This window comes from Dermochelys coriacea, chromosome 14, assembly GCF_009764565.3.
Source record: "Dermochelys coriacea isolate rDerCor1 chromosome 14, rDerCor1.pri.v4, whole genome shotgun sequence".
NCBI lineage: Eukaryota > Metazoa > Chordata > Testudines > Dermochelyidae > Dermochelys > Dermochelys coriacea.
The window spans coordinates 1447180-1462102 of NC_050081.1; the positions used below are offsets into that span (position 1 = coordinate 1447180).

The following is a 14923-nucleotide window of genomic DNA, read 5'->3' on the forward strand; positions in this document are numbered from 1 at the left end:
TCCTCCTTGGCCCCCCCATTTCAGATGTATCCTCGCCACGGGCACCTTGAATGGGGTCCCACCCACACCCATCATGTAGGTGTTGGGCACCACCCGATCTGGGGCCACCACCTCAGACTGGGCCAGCACCACCTCAGCGCCTGTATCCCAGTATCCATTGACCTTCCTCCCATCCACCTCCAGGGGAACAAGGCACTCACTCTGGAGGGACAGCCCCGCATCCACCCTGTAAACCGAAACCCTGAGTCTGGGGCATCCAGCCCCACCAGAGGAGCTGACCTGGGGTACTCTTCCCTCCTGAGCAGTTGGTACACTGCCAGCCCCCCTTGCCTGGGAAGCCTGCCCCTCATCCGGCTAGGTCCCTACCCAGTTAACCCTGTGCGGGTTTGGTCTGCTCAGTCTGTCCTTGAGCCTGGGGCACTGCGTCTGTATGTGGCCTCTTTGGCCACAGTAATAGCAGCTCATGTCTCGTTGGTCCCCTTGAGCCAGTCGGTTGGTCCCGACACTGGATGTTCCCCTTGGGAGGGGGTTCTCCATGTTCCCCCTTTGGGAGGTCCCACAAGGCTCTCTCTCTGCATCATGGCGGGCCTATTCCTTTGGGACTCCTCCCTGCCACCCCGACTGGCTGTTCACAAACTCGTCGGCCAGCTGCCCTGCATGTCGTGGGTCCTCTGGCTTTTTGTCCTCCAACCATAGCCTCAGGTCGGATGGGCACTATTCATACAGTTGCTCCAGTACAATCAGGTTAAGCAGGTCCTCCTTAGTTTGGGTCCCATCTGCCCACTTGTGGGCGTATCCCTGCATCCGGAGGACCAGTTCTAGATACGTGACCTCAGGGGTTTTACGCTGACACCGGAACCTTTTTGGTATATCTGGGGAGTCAGCCCAAACTCGCATACCAGGGCCTTTTTGAATAGTTTGTAGTCCCCTGCCTCCGCCCCTTCCATTCAGCTGTACATCGCCACAGTTTTGGGGTCCAGTAAGGGGGTGAGAAACTGGAGCCTGTCTTCCGGGACAACCCTGTGCAGTTTGCAGGCTGTCTCAAAGGCATTCAGGAAGTCATCTATGTCCCCCCTTTCCTTACACTGGGCCAGGACACACTTATCAAATCTCCATGCAGTCCTGGGTCCCCCACCACTCACCGCAGCCAGGGGCTCGCTGCTCCTCAGCCTTGCCAACTCCGTCTCTCTTCATGTTGTCTCTGTTTCTCTTTCTCCTCCAGCTCATGCTGTCTCTGCCTCTCTTTCTCTGACAGTCCCTACTGCTTCAACTCCAGCTCTTTCAGTTTTATCTCCCTCTCACATTTCAGCTGCCTCAGCTCCAGGGATGCGGAGCTCTGATGGGAGGATACCCTGCCAGCTGCGGGGGCCACAGTGCCCTCGGTATTCGCTGGGCTCCTCCCAGCCCTTCCTCTAGGCATAGATAGGAGAGGTCCCGGGATGCCCTCGGCAGCTGTCTGACCATTCCCAACTGGGACAGACACTGGTGCCCACCCTGCATCTGCCAGACTGCTCCCCTCAGAAACAGGGATCGGTTCATCCAAGCGATCTCCCTTCTCCAGCTAGGCAATCAGCTGTTCCTTGTTGAGACTCCCAATGCGCAGCCCCCTCTTCCTGCACAGCTCGACCAGGTCACTCTTAAGGGGCTTATTATACATTTTCCTGCTGCCACTCGCAGGCCTGGGTGCTCTCAGCTCCCCATGGTTTCCAGGAGGAACCCCTAGTGTGCCAGCCCTTCTCCAGGTCACCACCTCTCTCCAAGGGTCAAGCCGCAGACTCCTCCACCTCTGAGCCTGCTCACCGCAGGCCCCAGGGAGACCCAGTTACTGAAATAGTCCTTCTCACTGGTCACACACTCCCAGGGGTTAAGTGCAGCTCCTCCACCGAAACCCCTCCTCTCTGAATCTTCAGAACACCTGGTCCTTGTCAATCCCCCTTTGTTTTACTGCTCCCCAGTCACTTACTGCAGGAAGCGCCGCCACCTGCGGGGTGCAGTACATCCCACCTCTGCCACCAGTTGTCTCAGAGTGTGGGGGACTCAGGGCCCTGCACCCCCCTCTTACTGCGATTCCCCATGACTCTCAGCCAGCCAGTAAAAATGGAAGGTTTAATAGACGACAGGAACACAGTCCAAACAGAGCTTGTGGGTACAAACAGGACCCCCCAGTCAGGTCCCTCTGGGGGGCAGGGAGCTTAGACCCCAGCCTTGGGGCTCCCTCCGTTTCCCTAGACCGCTCCAAACTGAAACCCCCTCTAGCCGTCTCAACCAGCCTCCCCCCAGCTCTTCCTCCAGCCTTTGTCCAGTTTCCGGGGCAAAGGTGTCACCTGGGTCCAACCCCCTCCCGGCTCAGGTTACAGGCTCAGATATCCTCCCTCCAGTGAAGCCACCCCCTGCTCTCCCATCCCCTGTGCAGACAGTCCCAATAAAACTCCCCGGCGACATCACCAGGTCCATCCGCCCCACTCCGTCACAGGCTCTCAGCACCCCCACCGTAGATGTTCCAGCCCCCCTGGCCAGGGCTGCCCTGCCCTCCTGACATCAAACTAGGGTGCAGCCGGACTGGAACCAAGCTGCTGGGCCCAAATTCATTTAAGATGCCAGCTCCCCTGAGCAAGGGGCTGATCAGCATGTGTCCATGAGCGAGAAATTCCCCCCCCCTGCGATGCTGCGTCCCCCCCACCTGAAGGCCACTTCCCAGGCGCTGAGCTGGTAGGTCCTGTGTCCCCACTGGTTACCATGGTGAGGCCCTGGAGAGCATTAAAGCTTCAGACACTGCAAGCTCCAAATCTGCAGCTTAATTAGAGCCTGGGGCCCGCAAGGGGAGCGCTCTGCCGGGGCTGAGCTGCCAGCCCCCGCCGACTCCTCCGCCCTGCACTGGGACCAGAGGCAGCAGCACTGGGGTCAGAAAGCTCTGGCCCAGGGGCCCTTGAGCAGGACCACATGGGGGAAGGGAGCGTTGTGCAGAGAGTGGCCCACCCTCCACTCTCAGCCAGCTGGCGTGAGGAGGGTCTCTGCTGCTCCCTGCCCTGCTGCTTCTCAGTTAGACTCTGGCTACACAGAGATGCTTGAAGCCGACAGGAGAGAGCTCTCCCATCCGTCGCCTTAATTAGTCCACCCCCAAGGAGCAGCCATAGCGATACCAGCAGGACACAGTGAGGAGCACACCGGCACTCAGGCCAGCGTAACTTGCGGCGCTCGGGGGTGGCGGAGTCAAACTGACCTGAGCTGCAGTGTAGCCATAGTCAGTGCCTTTGGGGGGGGGTAGCACTGCTGTCGGGGGGAGGGCACAGGCAGCCCTGCAGTGTCACTCTGCAGAGCGCAGTTACCTCCAGGGCAGCCCCGGGACTGGACAATGTGGCTCCTGGCTAATGGTTGCTTGTCTAGACTGGCCGCTTCTCTAACAAACTCCTGAATCACAGGGTTGGTTCCACCCCCTGTGCAGCCACGCAGAGCTCCCTGCAGGGACTCTGGGACAGAGCCTGGCAGCGTGCGGTGCAGTCTGCCTGGGGCCCTCGCTTTCAGGGTTAATTTCCACCCCCAGATGAGGAATTAGATGGGTAACAGGTCACCTGCACAGGCTGTTATCATGGCAGGAGGAGTCACCACTTGCACAAATCCTGCCTGCAGTCACAGACGTGCAATAACAGGCATAGATACATTGGCAAAGCCGGCCCTGCATGGAGATCCCATGGGCACGCATGGGAGCAGCAGCAGTGGGGTTTGCCCCCACAGTTCTCAGCTAGTGAAGACAAGAACGAACTGAATTACAAGTCATTGACACAACTGAGTCAAAGCAGCAAAACAAGTGAGCTTCCCAAGACGGACCACAGGCCCGGCACAGCCCGGCCCCGCATGGCATGGTAGGGTGTGGCACCGCACGGCCCGGCACCGCACAGCCCAGCATGGTAGGGTGTGGCACCGCACGGCCCAGCCCGGCCGGGTGTGGCACCGCACAGCCCAGCACCGCACAGCATGGTAGGGTGTGGCCCCGCACAGCCCGGCCCGGCTCAGCATGGTTGGGTGTGGCACCGCACGGCCTGGCCCAGTAGGGTGTGGCACCGCACGGCCCGGCACCGCACAGCCCAGCACAGCATGGTAGCGTGCGGCACCGCACGACCCGGCCCAGCCCGGTAGGGTGTGGCACCGCACAGCAGAACACAAACGGCTTCTAATGGCAGAGACGAGCCAGAAGAAGAACAGCTGCTTGCCAGCCTCCCTGCTCCTCCTGCACTGGGTGTTTCCCTGGGGTCAGCAGGAGGTTCCCTGGCTCCTGCATGCCCCAGTTCGGAGTGGCACTGGGACAGGAAGTGACCTCACTCCATCTCAAGCAGCTGTGACACAGCAAGATTTACTAAGGCAAGAGGGAGAGCCAATCACGTGGCCAGCATGAGGCATCCCAGCCCCCGGTGTCTCCTCCCAGAGCTGGCAGGCTTGGCGCTGCCAGCAGAGCGTTTGCTGGGAAGCACCCACAGGCATTTCAGATTCCTTGGAAGGTGCCACAAAGATCACAGCCACACTCCCCCTAGCAGCTCCTCCTCTACCGACCTGTCAGGACAGACCTGTGCACAGGGCTTCCCTGGGTGTGAGCCGGTGTCGTCAGCCACAGGGGAACGCTCGGATTTGGGCCCTGAACTGAACCATTAGCTGCAAGGGAAGCAGAGGCTGCTAAATTTAGGGATCCCGGCAGAAGGAGGGGTTGCAAGTGGTTATTTTTCATTGCAAGATCTGTATATTATTTATATGGCTCTGTTGGTGCACGGCAAATCCTGGCAATGGGCTAGACCCTGCTCTAAGGTATAAATCTGGGGTCACTGGAGTGAGTCTGGATTTACACCAGCATAGGCTAGCTTGAAGGGAGTGAAACCTCTAGGGATCTCTCTCCACAGGCCATTTTATATTAATAACAGGAGGATTTGTGGTACCTTAGAGACTCACACATTGACCTGAGCATAAGCTTTCGTGAGCTACAGCTCACTTCATCGGATGCATTCAGTGGAAAATGCAGTGGGGAGATTTATATACACAGAGAACATGAAACAATGGGTGATACCATACCCACTGTAACCAGAGTGATTGGGTAAGGTGAGCTATTACCACCAAATGCATCCGATGAAGTGAGCTGTAGCTCACGAAAGCTTATGCTCATATAAATGTTAGTCTCTAAGGTGCCACAAGTCCTCCTGTTCTTTTTGTAATACAGACTAACACAGCTGCTAGTTTGAAACCTGCCATTTTATATTGTTTGCTCTGGGGTGCCAACTGGCATCGTAAGAAAAAGAGCCCAGCTGCAGAGCAGGAACCCAGAGCCTTCCCTGCAGCTGGGACCCCCTTGCCCTAGCTCCCCCACCCCCTCCCCAGAGCCAGAGTCTACCCCTAGCCCTGCTGCCCTAGAACAACTCCATCTGCTGTGCTAGTGTCGATAGGACACCAGCATCTATCCCCAGCCAGACCGGGCCATGTGACTGAGCAGGGAAACCACCAGCAGCCTTGCCACCGCCCCCCGCCCCCCCTGCTCCGGGCCAGTGCCCCCCTTTCTCCCGCTCCCACTCCAGGCCGGGTCAGCACCCTGCTCCAGCTCCCGCCCCGGGCCAGTGCCCCACCCCCCACTCGGGGTGGAGCAATTTTCTGAAGAAGGCGAGTGAGGCAATGCCAAAGTGCTGGTGGGGGTGGATCTCAAGGAAGGCTCTCTACAGCTCAGTCAAGGAAAGACAGGACCCGGCAGCTGACAGGGAGTTTCCGGGAAAAGGCCAGGATGGGCCAAGGCCCCAGGCAGTGGGGCAGGCTGTCCACAGCAGGCACGGCTGCTGGGACTGGTTTGAGCTGTTCCACTCTTTACATGAAGCAGCTGCCAAGGCTGGGGTTTCCAGCAGTGACACAGGGCTTCAGACACACAACTCCCCTGCGGCACTCTCTCACTACAGGGGCTGTGCATCTGAATCCCCTGGGGGCTCCGTTCTCTCCCCAGCCATGTGCCACGTTCTCCCAGCCCTGCTGCAGTGCAGGCAGACCACTCCAGAGCAAGCTGCAGGCCTCCCGTCCCTCAGCCGAATGCTGGGGGACGATCAGAGCTGGAGTCCCCACTTGCCCAGCCTCCCCCTTCTGCTCCTCCTGTGGGTTGTTTCCGTGTGTTGCTGGCCTCGGGCACTTCCCCTGGGCTTGTGACTAACCAGCCAGAGGCCCCAAGGAATCTGCAAGTGAGGCCAGGGCCACGGGGTGAGTGCTTGTACAAAGCCGAGAGCTGCAGCCTGCCCAGAGGCCATGTTGTTGTCTGTAAAAAGAAAAGGAGGACTTGTGGCACCTTAGAGACTAACAAATTTTTTAGAGCACAAGCTTTCGTGAGCTACAGCTCACTTCATTGGATGCAACAAGTCCTCCTTTTCTTTTTACAGATACAAACTAACACGGCTGCTACTCTGAAATCTGTTGTTCTCTGTGTGGGGCTGGCTGGGCTGGAGACTAGCCCAGGAGAGCTCCAGCCTGAACAAGGCAGAAGAATCAGGGCCATAGAGGAAAGGGAAGTGGCCCCAGGGCCATGAGGCAAACTCTGGGCTGGCTTCCCCGGAAGGGAGGGGAATAGCACTCCCCGCACTGGTCTCATACCCCGATGGGCCATGGGCCTGAGGTCTCCCCCAGGCAACACAGGAGGAGGGGGATGTGGGGCAGGGAAAGAGATGCACAGAGAAGCCAAGTGACTTGCCCAAAGTCACCCACAACCAAGATATGAATTCAAGACCTCCTGGCTCCCAATCTGGTACCCTTCCCTGCAGCCCTGCTGCCCCCACTACCCAAAACTCAAAACCTACCCCCCCTTCCTAAAGCGGTGCCCAGAAATCAGGCTCTCTGTTCATGCCCATTTGCATCTGTGCCCAGCCTAAGCAGAGCTGGCTCACTGGACTCTCAGCGATCGCACCCCTCCCAGCGGGCACAGCCTATGCAGGGAGACATCCAAGCAGCATCACAGAGCCCAAGGCCAGAGGGACCACGGTGATCGTCCAGTCAGAGTCTCTTTCTGCAGCCACATTAGGGCAGCAGCAGCCATGAGCTAAGGAGCAGAAAGTCACATCCTCACATTCCATCTAAATTGCATCACAACCGCGTCACATCAGGCTGTTAAGGAGGCTCCTGTCCTAGCAGCAGCACCACCGCCAGACAAACAACTCACAAGACGTCGAACGAAAACACTGTTTGATGCATTCTGTCTGGCAAAGACCCGCTTCAACGGTTGTGGTTGTGAAATCTCCCCTTCTCTTGTTTTGCCTTTATGGTCCCAACTTCTCTATTGTTCATCTGTAGGGTCTCTGTCCAGTTCTTTAACTGTTTCTATCGGTTGCATAACTAATTTTGTAAGATTTAAGTCAACTAAGGTGGTGGGATCTGATTGGGTAAAGAATTGTTTCATAATGTGCTAAGATTGGTGAAAAATACTGTCTTGTAGGACTTTAGTTTACAGTGATTGGTTACCATACAGCTAAGCAGGACTCAAGTTTTAACTACATAAACTAGGGTACAAAAGGAAGTTCCTTGGAACCAACTCCAGGACATAGCCCAAGATCAGAGCTGCCAGACCTCAGCACCCTGCCAACCATATTGTGCAGAAACTAGAGTCCCCTGAGGACCTGATCCTGACTGGTCCCCAAGAAAAAGTTTGTCACCACTCCCAGTGAGGCAGACCATTGTATGGTTAGCGGGTGCAGTCTGTTTTGATGACTGTTATTAAACAGAGGTTAAGAATATTACTGTGTAAGGCTCTGTCACTGGTAAAAGATCCTGCAAACCTGCAGAAGAGTATTCCCAGAGCCCTAGGGACTGGGTACGAGTGGCCCGGAGCCCTAGGGACTGGGTAAAGATAGGTGCCTTTTGCCCAGAGCCCTAGGGACTGGGAAAGGGTGTGGGTCCCTAAACTAACCAGGTTGCGCCTTGAGCCCACAGAAGGGCAAAGGTGGGGGGTCCTAGAGTGTGCAGGTAACACCCTTATAACATGGGCCAGAGAATTGCCTCTTGGAAGTCTGACATCCTGGGCCTGTACTACAGCCAGGCCCCACCCTGCAACCAAGATAGAGAATCAAGCAGCCGGGCTGAATGCCCCAAAGCGTTTCTCCTCCATGTGGGAGAGAAGCTAGGACAGGTCAGAGCCAAGGGTACCAGCTGCCTCTTCCTTGGTGGCGTTCACTGGGCCACAGGCCAGGTCTCTGCCCTGCTGGGGGCTGCTCGCTGGGGAGCTCTCTCCTCACTCACAGGTGGATTTTACTTCGCAGCCAGACGGGTGGTGCGACCATGGCCAGGATCCCAACTAGGACAGGTGAGTGCCCATCTTCATCTATCTTCATAAATGATCTGGAGGATGGTGTGGATTGCACTCTCAGCAAATTTGCGGATGATACTAAACTGGGAGGAGTGGTAGATACGCTGGAGGGGAGGGATAGGATACAGAAGGACCTAGACAAATTGGAGGATTGGGCCAAAGAAATCTAATGAGGTTCAATAAGGATAAGTGCAGGGTCCTGCACTTAGGATGGAAGAATCCAATGCACCGCTACAGACTAGGGACCGAATGGCTCGGCAGCAGTTCTGCGGAAAAGGACCTAGGGGTGACAGTGGACGAGAAGCTGGATATGAGTCAGCAGTGTGCCCTTGTTGCCAAGAAGGCCAATGGCATTTGGGATGTATAAGTAGGGGCATAGCGAGCAGATCGAGGGACGTGATCGTTCCCCTCTATTCGACACTGGTGAGGCCTCATCTGGAGTACTGTGTCCAGTTTTGGGCCCCACACTACAAGAAGGATGTGGATAAATTGGGAAAGAGTACAGCGAAGGGCAACAAAAATGATTAGGGGTCTAGAGCACATGACTTACGAGGAGAGGCTGAGGGAGCTGGGATTGTTTAGTCTGCAGAAGAGAAGAATGAGGGGGGATTTGATAGCTGCTTTCAACTACCTGAAAGGGGGTTTCAAAGAGGATGGCTCTAGACTGTTCTCAATGGTAGCAGATGACAGAACGAGGAGTAATGGTCTCAAGTTGCAATGGGGGAGGTTTAGATTGGATATTAGGAAAAACTTTTTCACTAAGAGGGTGGTGAAACACTGGAATGCGTTACCTAGGGAGGTGGTAGAATCTCCTTCCTTAGAAGTTTTTAAGGTCAGGCTTGACAAAGCCCTGGCTGGGATGATTTAACTGGGACTTGGTCCTGCTTTGAGCAGGGGGTTGGACTAGATGACCTTCTGGGGTCCCTTCCAACCCTGATATTCTATGATTCTATGATTCTATGATCCCCCAGCCCAATTCCCGGCAGCATTTCCCGCTTTAGTCACCCCCCCAAGGCCCTGTCACGGATGAACCATCCAGAGGGGCCACTGAGGCTGGAGCCTGCATGAGGAGCGGGGAGCCTGGGAGGATGAGGTCAGGAAAGTGACCCAGGGGCTAGCTGATGTGTGCTGTGAACTGCAGCTATACTGCCCAGCCCAGCTCCTGCTGAAAAACTTGGGGAATCCAGCAGCTTGGACTGACGCGGCTTCACTTGGTTTAAAATCTTCCTGTCCCTAAATCAGTTTGCACAGCCCTCCAACAAACAGTGGGGCCCTGAGAGACTCCAGGGGGCAGACAGGGGTGAGACCCCCAAAGCAGGGAGGCCACCCGGGGCACTGGGCACCGAGGAGCGAGGGGAGCAGCGCAGGGTGTGCAGTGACGAAAGGGGGCTGCGCTGTCAGCCGAGCGAAGCTGCCAAAGTATTTCAGAATGCCTCCCTCCAGCCAAGCCTGGGTGCTGTGGCATGGCACTGCCCCTGAGTGCGGCAGGCAGCGGGCTTGGGCTCAGTTTGTTTAATATGTTAAATGCAATAAGGGCATTATTCATAGAAAGAGGAATCCAAATCCCAGCCCTGCCAAGGCCTCCCTTTCAGCAGCATCCAAGCCGAATAAAACTGGGATGGAGGAAAGGAAATGCCTGGAAGTAAGGAACCGACAGAAGGTGACCCAGCCCAACATGGCCCACTCCCCAGGCCGGGCCCGGCTCTCTGCTCAGCATTTCCAGCCTGTTGTAAAGCGCCAGGGATCCTTTGGGCACAGCATCCAGTAAGCAACAGGACTAACAAAGCTCTCGCCTTGCCTAGGGCGTCACCAGCGAGCTTGAGTAAATCAAGATGGCAACGTGCAATGCTAGTTTTTGTCATTAGGGGCTCAGCTGTAGTGAGCCAAACCCACCGGAACAGACAGCTCCATTTGTTCCTGATACTCGCCCTCCACAGGCCCAGTGCCCAGGCTGAGCTTGGGGGAGGGGTGCGTGGGGATGCAGAGCTCAAAGCTCAGACTTCGAGGAGGATCTTCATCCCATCCCTGGTGCCTGATTCAGAACCCAGAGAGCGAGAATGGCCCAGGGAATTCCCACCCTACCAGACAGACACACTCCTGGCAGCACGGACTGACACACACTCTCCCACCCAGCACCACTTCAAATTAAACAGACAGAAGCCCTGAGGCCACAAACCCTGAGAAGCTCAAGTTCAGTTTGAGACTGGCGCTGGGTCTGGAGAGAGCTACAAGACGTCACTATGGGGTGCTTTGCTGTTTAAGCTTCATCTATACAGCCTCCCACACGCCAGCAGGCCAATTCAGCCAGGCCTGGAGGACGACGCAGGGAACCATAAAACGTGCAATAAATTTGATAACTGCAAGGTGGTGAAAGAGGAGGTAAGACGGGAGGCCTCACTTTAGGCCGTGTGTTTCTGGTCCCACGGGCTCGAGGGAGCAGGGAGTGAAGGCAGGGCACCAACCGCTAGCTAGGTGGCAGGCGGTGATGGCAACAGCTAAAGCAAAAATGATTCTCAGCTGAAAGCCAAATGGCCAGCGCGTCAGAGGCAGATGGCACAAGAGGGGGACAGCAGGCTCCTGTTCCTGTCTCTCGCCAGAGCCAGCTGGCTGTGACAGAGCAGGCCCGGTCCAGCTCTCATGAGCACAGGTGGGCTCCACACTTGCTGGGCAGAGATGGGACACCAGCAGCTCCTGCCCTGGTGAGGACACCATGGGAGCTTGAGGCTGCTGGGGAGATGTGTTGAATCAGGGCAGTCCCTGGGAGTCCTGCCATGCCCCTCCCAGGGAGCACCACCCTATCCAGTTCCAGGCTCCCTGGCAGGGTGGGGGTTGCAAGTGCCTTGTTCCATCACAAACGCCTCCAGGTCCAGGACTGGGAGTGACTTGCCAAGGACTCCATGGAAATGGCTCTGTTCACGGCAGACTAATTTCTCATGGGGTTTTAACTGGGGTGGGAGCAGCCAGGGCTTCTGTTTGCTCACTGTGCTGGGATGGTCCAGCTCCCCAGCAGCTACCAGGGAAACGGCAAGCCCTTGAACTCAGCTCTCAGCAGGTAACAGCTTCCCAGCTCCGCTCTGCTGATTGGATGCGGTGAGAGTGCTGCCCCTGGGTGCAGCTACCAGATGTGGGCGCAGGGCTCTGCCTAAGCTCGGATCCAAAAATAGATCCCAATGAACCCAGTAGGGCTGGAAAGTGGGGGGCGGGCGCCTATTCCAGGCGCACTTAAACTCATCCTGTACTACCCATCCTCCTACTATTTCCCCTGCAGCCCGCCCCGAGGGTGTTTATACGGGGTAAGTGCATATAAACGAGCTGCCAGCCTGCAGGTCACGGCCCAGCGATCACAGCCTCCCACACTCCGTCTGGTGACTCAGGCACCCTTGCCTGGCAGTTCTGAGCCAGGGGCAGCAGAGTTCAGAGACCCCCGCCCCTTCCTCCCCGAGGATAAAAGTTTCACAAGTTTGTACAAGCACCGCAACCCAGTCCCGGGTTTACAATGGCTCCAGTGGCTCAATGGAGCCGGGCCCATGCTCAGAAGGGGCCCCGGCCTGCTCCACTTGCGCTGCACCCCAAGATCCCGCTGGCTCTCCCCACCCACCACTTGTTCCTCGTGACCTGCCTGCCTGCTGCCTCCTCGGCCCCACCTCCCTGCTCCTCTCTGCCCCCTGGCCGGACTCCAGGGCACCTCTGGCTCCGGGCAGTCTCGGCTTCCCACTGCTAGTGGGGCCCCACCTGTCCCCCGGACCCGAGCCACCTGGGAGTGGTGCAGAAGCCTGGCCAGTGTCAGTGGAGGAAAGGGGGGGGGGAGAAACAGGGCGGGGAGCTTGGCTGGGCCCCTCCAGGGGGGTGCGTCTCGAGGGACCCCGGCCAGGGCAGGCCCTGTCCTGGCTGCTTGTACCACTCCCAAGGGGCCGGAGCAATTCCCGGCCCTGGCTGTGCTGCTGGCTCAGCCTCATGGGGTTGTGAGGGCAGTCGGGAGGCAGGGCGTGGGGGCTGCTGGGCTGTGAAGGGGCAGGGAAGATGTGTGGGTTGGGGCACTAGGGAGTGGGGCTTCTGGGGGGGGTGCTGGGCAGTTGTGGTGGGGCTGTGGGCAGGGGTGGTGTTGTGCAGGGTGCTGTGCATTTGTGGGGAGGGGGCTGGGGGGCTCTGGCCGTAGGGCGTTGGGAAGATGCTGGGGGCTGTGTGGTGGAAGGGGGCCAGTGGAAAGGGCAGGCTGGCATCACAGGGCCGGGCGGGCCACTGTGTGTCCGGCGACTGCCGGTTTGTAAACAGTGCCCTCGCACTGGGCCGGGCCACCATTGCCCCTGGCTGCCCCCTTGCTCCGGGGACCGTCCTCCCCGCGCCAGGCTCCACTGCCTGCAAGGGGGCCCGCGAAAGGTTAATCCAGCCCTGCCGCAACCCAGCGCCGCCCCCAGCAGCCCGGGCTCCAGCCCCCGCGGCCACCAGCGCCGCCTGGCCCGCCCGTCGGAGCCCCCCAGCGCCACCAACTTTCCTGGGCAGCGCCCGCGGGGCTGTTCGCGGTTCCCGGCCCGGATCGAGCCGCAGGCCCGGGCCCCTCTCAGCCGCGGCGGCCCCCGCAGGCAGCCCGGGCCGGGGAGAGTCACGCCCTGGTGCGGGAGGCGGCGCCGCGGGGGCCGGGGCGCCTCTTACCTACGTCGGCGTTGCAGAAGGCCTGCTGCGGGTGCACCGGGGAGCAGCTGCAGGCGTCGGCCGGGCGCGCCGCCCTCCCGAGCAGCAGCACCGCCAGCCAGGCCAGCAGGCCGGGCACAGCAGCGCTCATCTTGCGGGTCTCAGAGCGCCCGGGGGGGCCCCCGCATCCAGCCAGGCGCGAGCTGCCCGCCGCGCCCCTCCCGCCCGAGTGCGGGCCTGGAGCGCCGCCTTCCCCGCGGGCAGGAGATGCAGAGACCGCGACCGCCACCGCCTCCGCTCCGCCTCCGCCTCCCTTGCGCGGAGGGTTTGCGGCGCCGCTCGGCGACAGCTGCTTTTAACGCGCTCGGGGCTCGCGGCTGCTCCTCCCCGTGGCACCGGGCCAGGCCGCTGCGCTCAGCCGCTCGCTCTCGCCCCTTCCTTCCCCGGCCCTGCGGCGTGTGTCCGCTGCCGGCCGGCCCCGGCCCGGCCCCGGCCCCGGCCCCCGGCGGCAGCGCCGCTCCCCTGGGAGGGGCAGGGCCCCGCCGAGCTGGGGCAAGTTCCAGGCCCCTCTGCCCCGCCGTACCTGGGGAGTCACCTCTGCTGGGGGCTGGGGTCGGATCGTCCCGCAGCAGAACGAGCCCCTGGGTCAGCCCCAGCCCCTGGCCCTGCCAGCGCCCAGCAATGGCCAGTCCTGGGCCGCAGTCAGCTGGGTGCCCAAGGCGGAGGGAGGGGGCACAGCCAAGGGCGGTTCCCAGCACTGGCCACGAGAGCAAGGCCACAGCTGCAGGGTGCCCCCTCCTGTGGGGCTCCGCTCCATCCCAGGGGGGCAGAACCTTCCAGAGAGCCCCCCGCTGCTGGCAGGAGTAACCTCACCATCGCCACGACAGGTGCCTCCCCAGCACGCCGGGAGCGTGCCCCTCCCTGGGAGCAGAGGGCCATGGCATGCCATCTTGGCAGGGATTTTAGGAAGAGGATCGTGGCCAGGGGGTTCTTTGCTTCCCCTGAAATGTGGGCGGTGGGGGAAGGGGCAGGGTTCCGGCCATCACATTCCCCTGCGCTCAGGAGCCAAGGGCCCACGGCTGCGACATCAGCACCAGCCCAGACACAGCCTCACGTGGAGCTGGCACCTGGCCAGTGCTGAGCGGAGCAGGACGTTTCTTTCAAGGGCTGGGATTATGTCTGTGCCCAAGCATTTCCTGGTTTCTCCTGCTGGTCGCTTCCCAGCTCTTGCCCCCCCTTCCCCATCTCTGTTCCCCTGAGCACCACCGGCAACTGCTCTCCCACAGCCTGGGAACGAGCACTGCTCACACCCACCGACGTGCCACTTTCCAGACCCTCGTCCTTTACCGTGCACACAAAGCTCAGACCTTCTCTCTGGGCCCTGCCGCCCGCAGCGCAGCCCCTGCCCCCCGGAAACAGCCTGGGTCTGGCTGCCACAGGCCTCCGTCTCAGAGCTGGAGGAGGCAGGCTTTGTGATCACACTGACAGCAACATGCAGCGGACACAGCTTTCCTGGTCATTCCACGCTCAGGCTCTCCAGCAGTTCTTGCCTCGGCGTGAGAGTGAGGAGGACACGTAGCTCTGGCTGTGCCTGGCAGGGCTGTGGGGACTCAGTGCTGCCCGCTACACCGTAGGGACAGTCTGCTCAGAACTCCAGCTCAACATCACGAGCAAGCAGCCACGACCCCGCTCCTTGCCACGGCACTGGGCTCCCATCTCAGCATGCATTGGAGAAAAGGCCACGTTCTCCTGGATGGCAGGAAACAACAAAGATGCGGCCCACATGTGAGCATTGGGCAAACGCCTACCTGAGTCTGCTGACAGTCTGAGACAATAGTTTGGAGGAGGATGAATTGCCCCATTCACCTCAGTAGGGTATTAACTCTGAAACCTAAAGACAATGCATTATATCCCAACACTTCCGCTGTTTCACTGCTGGGCACACGATTTTCAAGCATTCTCTGGAGTCCCAATAACTTAAAACACCCAGAG

At 59.2% G+C, this 14923-nt stretch overlaps 1 protein-coding gene across 1 annotated transcript in view; it reads right to left on the bottom strand.

The window, feature by feature from the left end:
• Positions 1 to 13356, bottom strand: part of TIMP2 (TIMP metallopeptidase inhibitor 2) — a 33703-nt gene extending 20347 nt beyond the window's left edge. Inside the window, exon 1 of the mRNA XM_038371565.2 lies at positions 12953 to 13356. Within this exon, the coding sequence (XP_038227493.1) occupies positions 12953 to 13082 (130 nt within the window). The 5' untranslated portion in view covers positions 13083 to 13356. The remainder of the gene's footprint in view (positions 1 to 12952) is intronic.
• Positions 13357 to 14923: the final 1567 nt, after the last annotated feature.